The following is a 19,194-nucleotide window of genomic DNA, read 5'->3' on the forward strand; positions in this document are numbered from 1 at the left end:
ACATGGACATCACCAGATGGTCAATACCGAAACCAGATTGATTATATACTTTGCAGCCAAAGATGGAGAAGCTCCATACAGACAGCAAAAACAAGACCAGGAGCTGACTGTGACTGAGCTTCTTACTGTAAAATTTAGGCTTAAATTGAAGAACGTAGGGAAAACCACTAGACCACTCAGGTATGACTTAGATCATATTCCTTGTGAGTACACAGTGAAGGTGATGAATAGATTTAGGGGATTAGATTTGGTAGACAGAGTGCCTGAAGAACTATGGACGGAGGTCCGTAACATTGTACAGGAGGCAGCAACTACAACCATCCCAAAAAAAAAGAAATGCAAGAAAGCAAAATGGCTGTCTGATGAGGCTTTACAAATAGCTGTGGAAAGAAGGAATGAGAAAAGCAAGGGTGAAAGGGAAAGATATAACCAACTGAATGCAGATTTCCAGAGAATAGCAAGGAGAGATAAGAAGGCCTTCTTAAATGAACAATGCAAAGAAATCGAGGAAAACAATAGAATGGGGAAGACTAGAGATCTCTTCAAGAAAATTGTAGATATCAAAGGAACATTTAGTGCAAAGATGGGCATGATAAAGGACAAAAAAGGCAGGGACCTAACAGAAGCAGAAGAGATTAAGAAGAGGTGGCAAGAATACACAGAAGAACTATACAAGATCTTAATGTCCCTGATGTCCATGCTGGTGTGATCACTGACCTTGAGTCGGATATCTTAGAGAGTGAAGTCAAGTGGGCCTTAGGAAGCACTACTAACAACAAAGCTAGTGGAGATGACAGTATTCCAGCTGAGTTATTTAAAATACTAAAAGATGATGCTGTTAAAGTGCTGCACTCAATATGCCAGCAAGTTTGGAAAACCCAACAGTGGCCACGGGATTGGAAAAGGTCAGTTTACGTTCCAATTCCAAAGAAGGGCAATGCCAAAGAAAGCTCAGACTATCGCACAACTGCGCTCATTTCACATGCTAGCATGGTTATGCTCAAAATCCTACAAGCTAGGCTTCAGCAGTATGTGAACCGAGAACTACCAGATGTACAAGCTGGGTTTCAAAGAGGCAGGGGAACTAGAGATCAAATTGCCAACATTTGCTGGGTCACGGAGAAAGCACGAGAGTTCCAGAAAAACATCTACTTCTGCTTCATTGACTATGCAAAAGCCTTTGATTGTGTGGATCACAACAAACTGTGGCAAATTCTTAAAGAGATGGGGTACCAGACCACCTTACCTATCTCCTGAGAAATCTGTATGTGGGCCAAGAAGCAACAGTTAGAACTGGTCATGGAACAACCAATTGGTTCAAAATAGGGAAAGGAGTACAAGACTGTATACTGTCACCCTGCTTATTTAACTTATATGCAGAGTACATTATGAGAAATGCCAGGCTGGAAGAACCACAAACCAGAATTAAGATTACAGGGAGAAACATCAACAATCTCAGATATGCAGACGATACCACCCTAATGGCAGAAAGTGAAGAAGAACTAAAGAGCCTCTTGATGAGGGTGAAAGAGGAGAGTGCGAAAGCTGGCTTGAAACTCAACATTAGGAAAACTAAGATCATGGCATCTGGACCCATCAATTCCTGGCAAATAGAAGGGGTAGAAATGGAAGCAGTAACAGACTTCATTTATTTGGGTGCCAAGATCACTGCAGACGGAGACTGCAGCCATGAAATTAAAAGACGCTTGTTCCTTGGGAGGAAAGCTATGGCAAACCTAGACAGCATATTAAAAAGCAGAGACATCACCTTGCTGACAAAGATCCGCATAATCAAAGCTATGGTTTTTCCAGTAGTAATGTATGGCTGTGAGAGCTGGACCATAAAGAAGGCTGAGCGCCGAAGAATTGATGCCTTTGAACTGTGGTGCTGGAGAAGACTCTTAAGAGTTCCCTGGACTGTTAGGAGGTCAGACCAGTCAATCTTAAAGAAATCAACCCTGACTGCTCATTGGAAGGATTGATAATGAAGCTCAAGCTCAGATACTCTGGTCACCTGATGCGAAGAGAGGACTCCTTGGAAAAGACCCTGATGCTGGGAAAGATTGAAGGCAAAAGGAGAAGGGGACGGCAGAGGGTGAGATGGTTAGATAGCATCACTGAAGCAATGAGCATGAAACTGAGCAAACCCAGGGAGGTAGTGAAGGACAGGAAGGCCTGGCGCGATATGGTTCATGGGGTCACAAAGAGTCGGACACGACTTAACGACTAAACAACAACAACAGCACAATAACAGAATCTTGAAAGTTGTCATTTCTCTCTACTCCATCTTATTTATTTATTTATTTGTTTGTTTGTTTATTTATTTATTAGATTGATATGGCTTCCCAGCTTGTAAAACACAACTTTGGGTGGCTTGCCACAATAATAATATCAAAAACAGGAAACAACAAGAAAAACAGGCACCTGATACACCATCTCCAATCCATCAGTCCGTATTATCCTTCGGCTCTAACCTTACCCTATCCAGTGCCTGGGGGAAAAGTCAGCCCTTTACAGTTTTCCAGAAGGCTAAAAGGGTGGAGGCCTGCCAGATCCTGGGGGAAGAGTGTTCTACAGGACAGGGGCTGCTACAGAAAAGGCATGCTTTCTAGCTCCCACTGGATGGAAGCATTTAAGGGACAGAATCTTATACGAGACAAAATCAAGGCAGGGCTATTTTCTTTCTGAGGACTGATTTGTCATTTCTCTTTCTTTAATAGTTCATGCATTCCTTCTCCAATGTCATCTCTACATTGCTTTATACAACTTCCCCTTCAGAATCATTCTTTGCCCCCACATGTGAAGATGGGCCAGGCAAATCTCTAAGGGAAATTGCTCCAGATTAAAATGTCTCCCTTCCTTTGTTAAAGCTTGGAGGAGAGCAGGCCCCAAGTTCAAGTCTGAGGCATCTGTTTGCACAACAAAAGAATGAGGGAGGTTCAGATATTTATCAGCAATGGCTAGGAAGAGAAAAGAATGTTCAAGTCCTGAAATGCTGCTTACTTTTGGGTGGACTATTTGAAGTTATGTTATTTCTTTGGAAGTTGTGAGAGTAGTTTTGTGTACTCCACAAAATTAGGTATTAAATTTCTATAGAAATTGGCAACCCCCCCAAAAGACTGAACATCCTTCACTTTTCTAGATGCCTGCAATGAAAGAATGGATTGCACTTTTGCTGGATCCACTTGTATTGCATCTGCTTTGTTCTGGTGATCCAAATAGTTCAACTGGGGAAGATCAAGCAAACATTTTTTTTCAACTTGTTTGTGCTTGTCCCCTAAGAGATTTCTGATATGTATCTTGTGCAAAGCTGGGTCTTCTGAAAGAATCATTATGTCATCCAAGTACACTACAAAATATTTGTCCTAAATATCAAGAATCTGGAGAAGACTGTGGAGCAATTAACCAATCCATAGGGCATTACTGTATATTCAAATTTGCAATACCTAATGTCAAAGGCAGTTAAATAACCATGTCCCTTTTTAATTCTGAATAAATTGTGACTCCGAAGTCCAATTTTGTAAAAGTCTATATCTATTGAAGGTGGTCTAGCAGATCTGTAATAAGTGAGTAGGGAGTCCGCAGAGTTAAAAAGGCTATAACCACGAACCCAAAGAATTATCTTTCCTTTTAATATATAAAAAAAGGGTGCAGATGCAAATAAGGACAAAAGGCAAACAACCTTTCTTTAGATTGTCACCCCAAAGCGCTTTAAACTGGCTAACTCTTAAAGGGCTAACTTTTGTGTACACCTAGGTTAATGTCTTTTAGCTAAGATTTGGGCTCCCAGTTTATAATACAGTCACATGGTTGATGAATAGACAATCTAGTTGCTTCCTTCTCCGCCCAAACATCAGCAGTAAAAATACAGCTATGTATTTTTCTCGCAAGGAAAAGGATTCAAAGCACTGTGATGGAGAAAGAGAGGTGGTTAAGAGTGGGAGGCTTGCAAATGGTGCTGCTGACACTTTGGAGATGGAAAAGAAATTGTCTCTTGTTCCCAGTGGACAGCTGGACCATGAGTTTGCTGCCAAACAATGCCTAGCACAATGGAGGCATGTAAGGAAGCTCTTGCATAATGTAGCAATTATTCTGCATGATCATTTATTATTGGTTGCACAGGTACTGCACTTTACACAATAGGATCAGTTGCTTGCCTGTCAATAATTTCCATAACTATATATTTCTGTAGTAACTGTGTGGGCAATTTAAACTGAAATAGTCTCATTTATGAAGTTACTCTATGTACAAAGAGTAACAGGGACAATAAAATGCACTTGTCTGTTGGCTTCTTCAGCTCTTCTTGTGTCAGGCCTTCCCTGCTGAGCTCTTGTGAAGGGACCCTGATACATTTTCTGAAGATGAAGCTCTGGAGCAATCTGGGCACCTGCTTGCTATGTGGCTTGCAGTTCCACAGATGAAACACTTAGCAAATTCAGAGGTCTGTACTTTAGCACTGCAAGCCTTGACTAGGAATCCACAGGAGAAACACAAACCAAGATATTTCCTCTGTTTCTCTGCTGAGGACAGGGGTTTCTTTACTGGTCCTGTTTGCATGGGGTCTCTGGTGTTGGTGTCTGAGAAGACCACAAGGAAGGGGATAGGAGTGAAGAGAGGATGCAAAACTTCCTCTGCTTATGATTTCCTCTGTGCCTCAACTCCTCCAATCACTCATTAACGCACAATTTTGGAACCAAATTATCTGGTGTGCCTTGTCTTTACTAATTCATTTCTCAGTTCATCAGCAAGTCCTTCTGAAAACTGGTCAGAGCAAGGTAAGTCCACCCCACATATCTGGCTTATAATTAAAAATCTGAATCTGCAGTTCCTCTGTTTCAGCTTGCAAATCTCTTAATTTGTTGTCGGTCTTTTACATGAATTGCTAAATATTTGCATGAAGATTTGGTAACTACCCAGTAATGGATCATTGCCCTAAATGAGGGGCACAGCCCACTTAGTTTCCCATTCTTCCAGCAGACTCAAAAGTCACCCTGGGGTGATCTGGAGGAAATTCTCTTGATCACCTTATCATAAACAATTCACACTGAGTTGTGAAAGTCAGAAATTGATTCTGGGGTCCTCCAAACCTCTCTGACAAACTTCCATGATGTGAAGAAATATTAGTTGGGCTTGTCCCAAATACTGTTAGTTGTACTATGGCATTGTGCAGCTTTGTTATTTATATATCAACCTATTATTGATGTAAACTATGCTTCAGCAAGTTCTTCTATGGACAGTGGATGCCCCAAGGATCTTATGCCATTGTCATGATCAAGGCAAAGTTCAATGCATCTCTGAATAGAGAGCAGTGAGCCTTTTTGAAACTCTCAGTCTTCAGAGTAGGCCATGTCAGATAATAGATGCTACAAGGACTATTAGAATTCTACTCTATTGTTGAAGGGTATAATAACAGAATCTTGAAATCTGTCCCCTCATAGTAAAGAAAATCATGGTGGAGTATCTTGAGTTTCTTCTCCCTGCTTACTTCCCGAAAGTAAGTGAAAGTGTACCAAACCATTTCTGCATTGCTTTTCAAGGTTAGTTCTGTACATCTCTCTAATACTATAAGAATACCTTGGCAACTTGTTCTACAGACCCCAGGGTGTGCTGAAGATCAGTTGCCATCTTCAAGATCTAATGGCAAGGTTCGATGCCTCTCTGATAAGAGACTAGTGAGGCTTTAAAGATTGATGTCAGCCCTTTGAGGTAAGCCAGATCAAGAAACAGACACCACAGGGATTCTAGGAATGCTATTTTATTGTTATATATTATAATAAAATCTTGAAAGCCTGTGAAGAGTTCTTCTCTTCCCCCTCTTATACAGACAAAATCAAGGCAGGATTATTTTGAATTTCTCACACTTTCCATTTTTTCAGGATTGAGCTGCCATTTCTCCTCCCTCACCGGTTCATGCATTTCTTCTCCAAGGCTATCTCTACATTCCTTTACAGTATCTGAATCAGCATTCCTTTGTGTCTGTTTTATGGCTGAGCTGACAGTTTATTTTCCCTGTGAAAAGTATATTTGAGGGAGTCTTCTGTTTACCTAAGTTGATGCCGTATTTTCTTCTTCACTAGAGCTCTGCATGCTTTGAAAACAATTCAGAAAAAGTGCTTTGAAACATGCAGGAATGTGAATGCAGCATTACTTTAAAGCAAGTATGCCTTTTTTCAGGCTTGCATGGAATCCTGAAAAACAACTTGGCTTTAATGAGCCATGTTAAAGATCCAGCTACTTTAATAAGTCTACTCATTAAATCAGCAATGTCTTTTGGGGGCTCAACTGAAGTCTAAAAAATGCAAGCATTTAAAGAGGTGCTACGCTCATGTTCCTCGGCATTCTTAAACAATTTTTCTGAATATTTTTGCAGCATAGCACTCATCATCCTAACATATTAGCATGGGACCAGGTTACCTAAGGGACTGCCCCTTCCCCATGACTTCAACCCATCCCACCCGATCACACAGAGAGGGCATGCTTCAGACCCCCTCAGTAAAAGAGCTCCGATTAGCAGTGGCCAGAAAGTGGGCCTTCTCGGCTGTGGCCTCCGCCGTTTGGAATATCCTGCCCCCGGAGTTGAGACTGGCCCCTTCACTCCTGGCCTTCCGGAGGGATTTGAAGACCTGGCTCTGCCACATGGCCTGGGGTGAGGAGGGAAGACATCAAGTGTGGAGATGACTAGTCTCTTAGAAGGCTTTCATCTGCAGCTCTGGAAACCATCAGCCTCTTGGACTTTTTCTTTTTTGGTAATGCTTGGTATAGTTTTTGTTTTTTGTAATTTTATATATATTTATTGTTTTAATGGATTATGTGAGCCCCCCAGAGTCCCCCATTAGGGGGAGATGGGCGGAGACAAATCTAATAAATAAATAAAATAAACAAATAAATAAATATTCAGATTACTATATGGATGACAGTGAACATGCTAAAATTAAAATCAGACAATTAAAAGCAATTTTTAGACTTGGGCATTGGAGTCAAATCTTTTCTGAAAGTGGTAATCTTTACTGCTGAAAGAACAGGCTCATAGCTTGAGAGTTCCTTGACATGACATTGTTCTTAGACTTCTAAGTAGCAGTGCTGGTAAAGAACACATTTGCACAATTAACATTAAGTGTAATGTTTGTGATTATACCTGAGCTGTTGCAGTATGTTGAAGAGAACCCTAAAGCTTTAATTGATGCAAAATGCAGCAGGCTGCTAACTGGTGCACAGTTGTGATTACATCATGTCTGTACTGACAGATTTGCACTGGTTGCCAACTGTTTTCTGGGCTCAATTCAAGGTGTTAGTTTTAATTTTAATGCTTTAAGCTGGGCCAAGATATATTTGCCTACCTAACTAATTTTACTGGTAGGCATATGAGCGGAGTTAGAAAGGGAATTTATTTAAATATGTTACCACTTTTCACTTATTTACTATCTATGTATCCATCCTAAACAATATGATGGATTAGATATGCTTCTGTGGAAAAATAATGAAGATCCATACCTCACATCCAAGTATTTGCACCCCGGATGTATAAAAGCAATGAATTTATGATGTTCCGAGTGAAAACCGGAGGTTTTTGAGTTGTGATTTGGTAGATTTAGAAAAATACCCCCATATGCTTAAAATCCATTTTTTTAGAGTGATGATGATCACTCTATGTAGCCATGTTGGAGATCTTTTAAAACACACACACACACACACACACAGACACACACACAGGGATTTGTGTTTCTAGATTAACCACCTCCAATATTTTTATGCTGGAACTAGAATCTGGACAGGGGATTCATACTAAAATCTTGGGAGTCTGACATCATCTGTGCCTCACATGGATGTGCCAATGCCACAGCTGGATCTATTGTTTCTATCCCATCATCCACAAGTTACGTGGAGAGGTGATGGGGAATCCTATGCTAAAACCTCTGAAGATCGTGCCAGCAAAGCTATGGATTTGTTATTTTTAAGACAGGCAGGGAGATGAGAAATGGTTTGGGCAAATCATCACGCACGGGAGCCATTCTAAAAATCCGTATTTGTTTTCGCGACCAACAGTGATTTTTGTATTGCGGGTCACGGCCATAGGTGCCAACTGTCCTTCAATCCTTCCCCTCAACCAATACAAATGTTGTAAAATGATTCAAAACGCGGGGAGTTCTCCGCCACTTTTATTCTCCTCCTCCCCCGTACAGGCCAGAAGCGCGAGCTCCTGGCTGGCAGCTGGACCCCCTCGCGCGGTCACCCGGCTCTCCCCCAGGCAGGCGAGAGCGGAGGGGGCAGCCGCCGGCCGCAGACACCTGCCGCTCCCGCCACGGTCGCCGCCTGGGGGCCGTAATAAGCTGGCCCCGCCGACCTCCTTTCCCTCACGCCGTCGTCTTCTCGCGCTGCCGCTGCAACCGTGAAAGGTGGAACGAGGTCTCGCCGGTCGACGAAGCAAAACCCGAACCCGTTATGTCATCCGCTCTCCGCTGCAGCTACCTGGGGGAGCCGGCTGCTGCTGCTGCTGCTGCTTCTGGCCGGCCGGGAGGGGAAGTCAGGCAGCCCAGCCACGAGGAGCGCAGGCTACCCTGCCTCGTCCTGCTCTCCCGGCGAATGTGCGGGACTCGGCGAAAGGAGGAGGGGTAAAAGGGGCTGCTGAGGGAGCCGAGCCACTCCTCCGCGGGCTCCGCAGCGCAGGCGCCCTGGCAGCTACCGCAGGCAGGGGGCGGCAACATGGCGGAGTGAGCGGCGGCGGCGGCGGCGGCGGCGGCGGTTCTGGCTCCACAACAACAGCGGGGGCTGCGGAGCGGCTCCCTGGCCCCCGTCGCCTTCGCCGGTTCCCTCCCTCAGCCGCCGGCTGGTAATTCCGCGGAGGCTCTTCCCGTCGCTGTCGGAGGGGAGCGGGCGAGAAGCCGCTCCGGCTAACGGGGCAGCAGAGCCCATAATAACCTCATTATAGAGTCCAGCGGGGGAGCGGCTCCTGGGACGGTCTTCGGCGAGGCGGCGGCGGCGGCAGCTCGGTCCGGTTCCTGCGGCCCCGCCGGCGCTGTTGCTGCTGCCGCTGCCGTGGTCTTGCCGCTGCGGTGGATGCGCAGCTTCTCGCTCAGGGAGGAGCGCGGCGGCAGGCAGGGTCGGCGGCAGCCGAGGCTAGATGGCGAGCGAGAAGCCCGGGTCGGGGCCGGAGCCGCAGCCCGCGGGTCTCATCCCTGTCGGGGCCAGCAGCGCCGGGGGAGCTTCAGCCCCATCGCCCGCTGTAGCAGCGGCGGCGGGAGGCGGCGGCGGCGGCTCTGCGGCCGTGATGGGGGAGCTGAGGGCGTCGGGCTCCGGCTCTGTCGTGCTGCCCGCGGGGATGATTAATCCGTCCGTGCCCATCCGCAACATCCGCATGAAATTTGCCGTGCTGATCGGACTCATTCAAGTCGGAGAGGTCAGCAACCGGGACATCGTGGAGACCGTATTGAACCTGGTAAGGGGGCTCCACCCCATCAGCGGGGGCACGAGCAGCCTTCCACCCTTTCCCCACAGAGGGGAGAGAAAGTGCTGCCGCGCGCGAGGCTTCCTTCGGGTTCTCTTTGCTTTGCCCAGGCAAAAGTCTCTAGCTCTGGAAGTCCCTAACTCCACTTGTGCCCTCTAAGTGCTCTGTCATCTTCTACCTACTTTTCCTCCCTTTCCTTCTTTCCTCATTTTGACACATCCTTCCACCAGCCCATAGACGAGGGGAGGAGTTAGGAGGTCCTCTTGAGCTACTTGGAGGCTTACCTAGGAAGTCTTTTCTCTTCCACTGGTCCACAGAGAGCTCCTATAGCTCGCACGGGCCTGCTTTGCCCTTAACTTGCTTCTTGCCATACTGGTGTTCTCCTAACTGCCTTTTCTGTCAAGTTTTTCAGCTCGTCCTTGATCTTGATCAGGCCTGAGGCAGCTAAATCCCTTACATCCAGAAGTGAGAGGCTTTTTTCACTGTGAATTAGTAGCGACTGCTGTTCCAGCATTGATTTCCTCTTTTGTACAGATGAAGTTTGATTCTTTTCATCCCTTCCCAACTTTTATGCTCAAACTCCCTTCAGATTCCATCCAGCCCTATGATTTCAGTATGAACAGTGAACCAAAAAGAGATTATAAATGAAGTTGAGTTGCCCTGTTTAGAATACTGTATGGGATGTTGCTCTATCACATAAAATTGTATAGCTCTATCTGTTGCTTTTCCAAATACAATTTTTTTTATTAAACATAGATTTAATGTTATTCTCAGTTTTAATGGATCATAAATAGCTTTATTGTTAAGAAGAGGATTTGATATTAATTTCTTTTTTAATTGTGCAAGATTAAAGTACAGCTACAGATAGCATTTCTCCTCTGTAGTTGACATGTGAATATTTAACCTTATTACCTTACTAGCAGTTGGGTTTGACATGTTGAAGAGAGGCTGTGTCTCTTACAAAGTGTTGATGTGATGGTCTTCTGTTACTTCATTGCACTGGGAATGAATTGTCTGATTATTTAGAATAGATTTTTTAAAAAATCACTTTAATCTCTAAATTATGCTGAAATTCCCCCCCCCCAGTAACATTTTATATGTAGCTCTTATTCTATTCATGGTGTACAAGAGTTAATGCAGAGGTGTATGGCAATGTTCAGCTCTGTCTGTACCAGAAGTTTAGTAGCTTAATATAGGGAAACAATAAGAACTAAGAAATGAATGACTTCCAATTATAGATGATTTGGTGCCTCTCCTGAATGAAAGATTTGCTGCGGCAAAACTGATGAAATAGCTGAATAAATGAGAATATTCTATCTTGGTGGGAAAGTCAGTAACATAGCACAAAATATTGGGTGTTTTTGTGACTAAGTTTTAAACATTCTATGCTAGTTTATTACTACAGCAGAAGCTGAAATAATCACTTGGATATCTTGTATTGTCTTGATTTTTAATAAATGTTATCTAGTTTTACAGAACGACAGTGCTGTTAACACAGTCAGAAATGGGATATTTAACATTTATAGTTTATGGATGAGTGAAAGTTAAAGCTCTGTTGGTTTTATGAGGTTTGTGAATCTAAGATAAACTATTTACAGTTCTTCAACATTCACATCTGTTTGTCAGTTTTCAAAGGTGTCTTTTAAAATAAACACCTGTTGTTTAAGTTGTTACATTTGTTGCATTTGTGTTAAAGATACCGTTTATTTATTTCAATAAGGCAGTGGAATAATGTTATCAAAATAAAGCAGCTTTCATTCATTAAGCAGATCATGTCCTGGAGATAAAGTGTTTAATTCATTTTCTGAACTTTTCCTTATTCATTGTTTTGGCATTGTAGAAGCTTAAACCCCCATGAACCTGTTGATGTGTCAGGTGATACTTTATCCATTCATAAGCTTGTCTCTAGTTTTGTTGGGGTGTCTTCTACTGCACATAAATATGTAGAATTCAAATGCATTTGCTTCTTTAATGATTTTGGTGATAAACTGCTGTGATGGTTTTACATTAGAATTGTTTACTGAAATATGCACAGAATTAAGTTATGAAAAAATTAGGTAAAATTTTTTACGATGGTTAATACTTGCTGAGAGCATAAGTTTCAATCTGATATAAAAACATACTTGCATACTTGTGGAAAGAACACATGGTAGTTAAAAACTAGAAAGCAGAATCATAATGGTCTAGCACTGATGATGTTACCTAGTCAGGTAGTGAAATGTCTGCAAGCAAACAACCAAGCTCAGAGAGCACCAAGGACTCCACAATTCAATCCTGAGCTATGTATATTCTCTTCTGTCTCCAGCTACACAAAGGGCCATTACTACAGGTTTCTTGATTCAAATTGCAATCAGTTTACTTTATAATTGTGTAAGGAACATAGGATAGGTAGAAGCCTAAGACTGGGAGTTAGAATGTATGAATTTCCTGCCATTTAAATTGTTATGCAAAAACTGAATAACTATCATGTGCATTATGGGATTTTAGATGACACAATTTGGTCTTCATATTAAATTGCTATATGGGAAAGCATCTCCCAAGAACTGAAATACAGAATAAGAATTAGAAGTGACAAAGCTGATATAGAATACATGTATAAGGACATAAGTATAAGATTCAACAGCCCCCTTAAAACGAAATGTTCAGTTTCTTCTTAAAATAAAATAAAAGGTAGCCTTTTGATTAATCTTAAAACTGACAGTTCAAGGAAAACTAATGATTTAATGTGTTTAAACACCTTCTAACAAATCAGTTTTACTGTATTATAGAAAATTGTCTATTGAATTGAAAAATCATTGAATTGATTTGAATTCGGTTTGATTTGGAAAGTTGGTTTGATTCTCAATCATAAAATAAATTTGGAGATCCAATTTGATTTAATGATTCATTGATGCAATGTGAAAAATTGATTAGATTCAGAGATTTAGTTGAATCACTTTCAATCACATATCTATCTTGAAAGGTTATATAACCAAATTCATATTTGCAGTGGGGAAATCTTATGGAACAAAAGCATTGTTAAACATGTAAAGCTCTTTGGGTAGTTCCTTATTAGTGGTTTTGTAATGAATAATTATATGGGGGCGAACAGTATTTCACAGGTTATTTGTGCTGACAGATATTGCTAATTTACAGGTGAAGATGCAAAGTTGGGAGCAAATATATGTGAAATTTCATATTTAGCTTTTGTAATAGCTATTCTGGGAAATTATAATCAGAATATTATATTTACTTTAAATGGGAATGAAATAACTAGGACAAGTGTGAAGGACAAGCACAGAGATTCTAAACTTCTAAAAGTTTTTCTTGTTGTATTGCAAAACATTTTGATAATGTTATTACTGGTGTGAAAAGTTCTTTTATATAGAAACTCCTAGAGTTATTTTTAATATTTTTTAGTAGAGAAGTCAATATATTGTAGTTCAGAGATGGATATCTGTGGCTGTCCATGTTTTGTTAGACAGACTCCTATTAATCCAAGCCAATATGGCAATTGTCAGAAGAGTTGTAATTCAACACCTAGAGAGGTACAAATAGCACAGTCCAAATGTAATGGATAGAGTATCAGATGAGGATTGTTTAAAGTCAGGTTGAAATGTTTAGCAGCTACAGCAACTGCAGAAACTGTAGTTGAAATAATATGTAGAGGGGAAAAAACCTGAATGAATCATATATACTGCTTATGCTTCTAGGTGGAATATTAATAAAATAACTAAAGGCAATTTGATTACTTTTAATGAAACAAATATAATTATGGGTGGGCAGTAGCTTTAAATACAGGTAGTCCTCATTTAGTGGCTGCCCCATACAGCAACCATTCGCAGTTACAACAGTGATGAAAAAGTAACTTTGTGGCCAATCCTCGCATTTACGTCGTTCACAGATCTGTAAAGCAAAGGAAAGCTGAAGTAAGATCATAAACACAGTCTCAGTTTTACTTAGCAACTGCTTTGCTTAATGACTGAGCTGCCAGTCTCAGTTGTGAATGGTTTGCCGCCCTCAAGCCTAGATTTTTTGTAGACATATATTAGCTCAGACAATTTTGTTTATAGGTTCTTAATATATAGATAAAATAAGTAATGACAATCTTGTAAGTAGCTCATCAAAGGCTATATGTCCATGGATTTTTAAAAGTCATCTTGCTCACATATTACTAAGTTTTTGGTGTATTAACAGTATCTTGATTTACTTCAGCTCATTTACAGGCCACATTTTGACAGAGCAACATGCAGTAAATATAAAATAAATTTTAAAATGTTGATAATTCAAAAGGCCAGGTCATATAAAGGCAGTTCTGCTAATCACAGAGTAAATTAAGTGTCAGAGTACTAGACAGAATGCTAGATTGCCTGTTTAATAGAATTGTGTAGTGCTTTGGATTTGATGTGGAGGAAGTGCTTCAAAATGCATGTACCTGTCTATACCTCATAAAGCGGGACAGCATTTTCTAGGATCACGTGGCAGCTGAAGCGAGGTTACTGCATTGCACACCTCTGTTAATTAATATGATAAAACAAAGAACCAGCAGTATAACTGCTAGGAGAAGGAGCTTCCTGATTGATTGGCCTAGCCAAATTTTAAAAAAGTATAGATGAAATGTCACCAAAATGAGTGTATACTCTTATAGGAGTACCATAGATATTGAGGTCACCATAGGGAGAAAATGGAGACTGGGACATGACCGAAAAGATAACGTTTTTTATGATAGCGTCTGCCATACCATGTATGGAGAATATACTTAGATGCCCTAAGTTAAAAATGCAAGTTATTCCTTTTAAGCCCGTTATCATAAACTCTTGTCCAAACTCATGTCTGAAGTCAAATGTAATAATGGCACAAACTGAGGACGTTTTGAATATTAAGCACTTTTAATCTGTATAGATAAGTTTATATCATTATCATCATTAATCACGGACAAGATGCCCATTACATTTCAGCATGACCATGGAGAGGCTTAGACTTCCTGACTTTCTTCCAGCTCAACTTACATGTTTATCTATAAGTATAGAATGTGCGTTAATAACATTTTAATATTCTTAAACAAATTCTTGAAAACTTTAATCAGGAACATTGTTGAAATCTGGAAGTTTTAGTCTTTGGACTTAATCGTCCCATGGATTCAGAACTTTTAGGTTATCATATGTTTTAAATGTGGTAATTCCTCCTTGCTGGCTTTGGTATTCTCTTCTTCATTCTGTTAGGTGGCCCTAGCTTTTAGTCCCCTCCCCCTATCCTGGTGGGAATACTGGCTGGAGATTGTTTTAAAAGGAATATTAAAGAAATCTTTTACTTAACATTTTTGCTGTTAGTTTATGACATTACTTTCTTAATTTAGCATTAATAGTTTTTTCCTTAGTGGAAATGGTGAAAAGAAGCAAATACTTTCTGTCTTGATTAATCTTACCAACTGGGTGCCCTTCAGAATGTGTTGAAGTACAACATCTTTCATTCCTGGTCTGTTATTTATTAAAACAAAATCTAGGTGAAAGAAGTGGAGGTGTAGTTGTTTATATATAAAAGTTATGCCTTAATGAACAATCAGGGAAGTTGTTATCTTGACTTGTGAATGAATATACGAACACTGAAACAAGATGATTTTGTATATAATAAATAACTTTGATTAAACTATTTGTTTATAATTTTTCCCTAACATACATTTGACCACTAACTTATTGGTGTAATGATTTTTTAAAAATTGTTGCTGATTCCTTTCTTGATTTTCAGGAAAACTGCCTCGAATAGTTCTAAGAAAGGTCAGAGTAAAATGTTGAAGATAAATGTTCTGTTTTTATAAATGCTAAACGTGTCAGTTAATCAAATTATGTCCTGTTAAAATTAAATGAAATTCTCTGGACTAGATTTGTGTAGGTTATTAAATCATTCATAACATATATTGAATTTGTATGCATAGTTAGAAAAAAATAAGTTGATAGGGAACAAGACACAGAATGTTCCAGGTTAGAATAGATTCTATGTTATTTTTTCCTCCTGCAGCATATGTTGTGGGCACTGTCTCTTGTTTTCGTCATATTCATTATGCATACAAACATGTTTTCAAATCATATTAAGAGCATTACGGAAGAGTCACACTATACTTACCATAGCTAGTATCCTTTATTTTTAGGAATTGCTTTCAGGAAGTGTGTACAGGTAGTCCTTGACTTATGACCACAATAGGGACCAGAAAATTCATCATTAAGTGGTGCGGTTGTTAAGTGAGGCATTACATGGCCACATCCAACTTTACTACTTTTTTGTGGCAGTCATAAAACGAATCACATGGTCATTAAGTGAATCACGTGGTTCCCTATTGATTTTGCTTGTCGGAAGCTGGCTGGGAAGGTCACAAATGGCAATCACATGACCCTGGGATGCTGCAACTGTTGTAGATACATGCCAGCTACCAAGTGCCTGGATTTTGATTATGTGACCGTGAGGAATGCTGCGACGGTCATAAGTGCGAGGACTGGTTATAAGTCACTTTTTTCAGCACGATTGTAATTTCGTTGTTGCTAAACAAATGGTCGTAAGTCGAGGACTACCTGTATATTACTTTTGTTATAAATGGTAGATTACTATCAGCCCTAGGAAGAAGGCAATGGCAAACCACTTCTGAAAAATCTTGCCAAGAAAACTGCAGGGATTTGTTTAGGCAGTCTCCAGGAGTCAAAAAACTGACTTGAAGGCACAAAATCAAATAAAAAAAACAACAACCAAAAACCAGAACCCCAGAAAACCTAAAAAAACCCACAACCCTTTCATTAGTTTGTTTTCTTTCTCTTTGTGCCTAGGATAATTTCCCATGAAATCATTTGCAGGTGGTGTGCAATATATCTTGAAAGCAAAGAAAATCCAGAGATGCATGTACACTTGCTCTTATACAAATAGCTCTCTGCAATACTTCACTTGTTATGTAAAGTACAGTTTTATTAGTTTAAGACAGTTTCTGAACAGCATTTTTTCACATCTGAGTTGAAATTCAGAGCAAGATTTTGAAGATGAGACTGGGTTAAATGTTTAATGGTTATCTCTGTATTCTGTGATTAAATCAGTGAGCTGGAATACTGCGTAACTTGAAAGTTAATTTATTAACATACAAGTTAATAAAACATTCTAAAATCTCTCAAATTGCCAATTTCATATATGATAGGTGTATATTAAAAATAAATATAGGGAAAAGATAAGATGATAGAATAGGGTTACTGTATTGGACATTATTGTATTTATACAATCAGATTGATGGTAATTCTATATGTTCCATGCTTATGTCACTTGTGAGAAATTCAGGGGCATGAGAAATGGTTTATGTAGAAGTCTTAAACCATACTGAACAAAATTGATACTGTTTCCAAATATGCATAGGATTGAACTGACAATTTTCTTTGGATGAATATGAAAGACTTGCAATGTATCTGTAATAACTGCTTACTTACAAGGATGCAGCTGAAATAGTTTTGAAAATAAAAAGACTATTTTAACGGACAATAAAACCCATATATTTTATATTGGATTCTGTATAGAGTGTGAATTTTATGGTCCTCATGCGTTTCCTGTTCAGCTGCCACTTTTCTGTCTGACTTTTAGCATGAAATTCAAACTGCATGTTCTGTCCTCCAAGAGAATGCTTATGACAAAGACTGTTTGACTTGACTAAGTTTGGGGAACACACATAGTCTGTTCATGCAAAATTGATAAGCAAAAGAGTGACCCAACTCAGTATTTGAGGCAAAAGAAATGATACATTATCCAAGAGAGTCAGATGAGAAACTTGATCAAGTCATAGGTGAAGTTGAGCATCCGGAGAAACAAGCAGGATTGTTCTTTCTGGAAACAAAGTGCAGAGCTTGCTTTAAAAACATGTTCTAGCAATTGCATTAGTTTGCTGCATAAACTCTTATTCTGCAGGTAACTTACCCCATCCTGGGCTCACCTGGCAGCAGTTCTTGAAAAAACAACTATGCCAAAAAAGAATATCCTTGTGTTCTGATCCTTCAATACTGTTTATTTTCTTGCTGTTCTACCTGTTTAGGGTGATACCTTAGAAATGACTCTGAAATGTTTGTCTATATAGAGTTGGAAGGAATAGAGTCCAGTCTAGGCCCTATGCCAGGGCTTGGTTCCCCTGTCAAGAGAGGTTGATAAGAGAAGCTGGTAAGAGAGACTTAATAGGTTCAACTTTCTTGCTTGCCAATGCTGCTACTTCCCTCTCTGAATTGATTATCAGAGTCACCTGTTGGGGGAGACAGGCGGCATACAAATTTAATCAATCAATCATGGCACTGTAGTAACTCCCTTTGCCTAATTCTACTGGATGAAGAATGTTTTCTTCCAAAGCACTAGGGAGAGAGTTCCAGTTATTAAGTAGCTGTTTCAATGAGGTCAACTGATAATTCCTAATAACTAATAACCATTTATTTTAATCCAGGCACCATAATTGTATAAATTAGTAAAATTGCAGACCTCTGACAATGGCCTCAGTGCAGATAACATTTATTTCTGCCCTAATATATATGTGACTTTTGACTGAACAGTTTTATAGCCAGCAAAACTTGCATCTAGAAAATCACATCTGAAACACTGGGGATTTCCCCATAGTTAAGGAGTGTATCTGTGGTGACTTTATAGAATCATATAATGAAAAAGACCTAAGAGAAGAGACCTAAGACATCATGTAGTCCTAGAGCAGGAATCCACAACTAAAGCACCCTGACAGATAGCCATCCAGCCTCTCTGTTTAAACACCTCCATTGAAGGAGAGTTCGTACAATCTGTTCCACTGCTGAACACTTGTAACATTAGGAAGTTTTTCTGATGGCCAGTGAAATCTGCCTTCTTGGAATTTAAACCCATTCTTTCATGTCCTGTCTTCTGAAACAGTTCTGAACAATTCTGCATAACAGCCTTTGAAGACAGCTACTGTGCCTCCGTGCAGTCTTCTTTTCTTCAGGCTAAACATTCCCAAAAGCATTCTTCACAGATTTTTCCTTGTAGACTCCTTATCATTTTGGCTGCTTTCTTCTGAACATATTCCAATTTGTCAATGTCCTTCCTGAAATATAGTACCTAAACCTGAAGTAGTATTCTAGGTTTGGTCTGACCAATGCAGAATAGAGAGGAACAATTACTTGCTACTTGCTTGATCTTGACCTGTTGATACAGCCTAGATTTGCATTTGCTTTGGGGGGGTTTTTGTAGCCACATTACACTGCCTGCCTGCACTCAGAGTTGTGAGAAGTGGAGTTATCCCACTTGCTTCAATAAGTCAAGGATATGCAAATCTTATTTGCATTTCTGTATAGTTTTCTGTGTGGTAGAGATATTTCAATCTTTCAGTCAAGGAATTAGGATGTTATCGGAACTCAGTTTTGCCTTAAAAAAGAGAAGCTGTAAAGATAGAAAGCAGGATATGGATACTGCAGCTGTGATATTTCGATCCAAGTCTGAAAGACCTACATAATTGCCTGATTCCTTGGAATCCTTTCCTTGAAGGACTGGAAACATTGGCATATGGGGTTGTGCTCCTAAAAGTCCATTGTCCAAGGAACATGATGCACTTTTAGCAGCTGACTGTCATTTCATTACATCATGTGTGATGATGAAGACCATTCTATCAAATAATTGGTCTGTGCCATTTTTTTTTTTTTTTTTTGCCCTGTTGCATTGTGGGCTGATGTGCTATGCTGTTTCAATGATTTTAATCTTCTTTTTATATTCTTCAATTTTATGGCATTGTTTCATTTTGAAATTTTAAG

The 19,194-nt window shown here is 40.1% G+C and overlaps 1 protein-coding gene across 3 annotated transcripts in view; it reads left to right on the forward strand.

Annotated features, from left to right (window-relative positions):
- The first annotated feature begins 8,696 nt into the window (after positions 1-8,696).
- The window catches only part of NBEA (neurobeachin), a 441,196-nt gene continuing 430,698 nt past the window's right edge, over positions 8,697-19,194 (forward strand). For all 3 annotated transcript variants that reach the window (XM_088140729.1, XM_088140730.1, XM_088140731.1), the window contains exon 1: positions 8,697-9,433. In XM_088140729.1, coding sequence (XP_087996855.1) covers positions 9,119-9,433 — 315 coding nt within the window. In that variant the 5' untranslated portion in view covers positions 8,697-9,118. The remainder of the gene's footprint in view (positions 9,434-19,194) is intronic.

The sequence above is a fragment of the Python bivittatus genome, unplaced genomic scaffold (genome assembly GCF_059951505.1).
Source record: "Python bivittatus isolate LINGU-HERP-01145 unplaced genomic scaffold, Pbiv_v1 ctg000340_np1212, whole genome shotgun sequence".
In the NCBI taxonomy this organism is placed as follows: Eukaryota; Metazoa; Chordata; class Lepidosauria; order Squamata; family Pythonidae; genus Python; species Python bivittatus.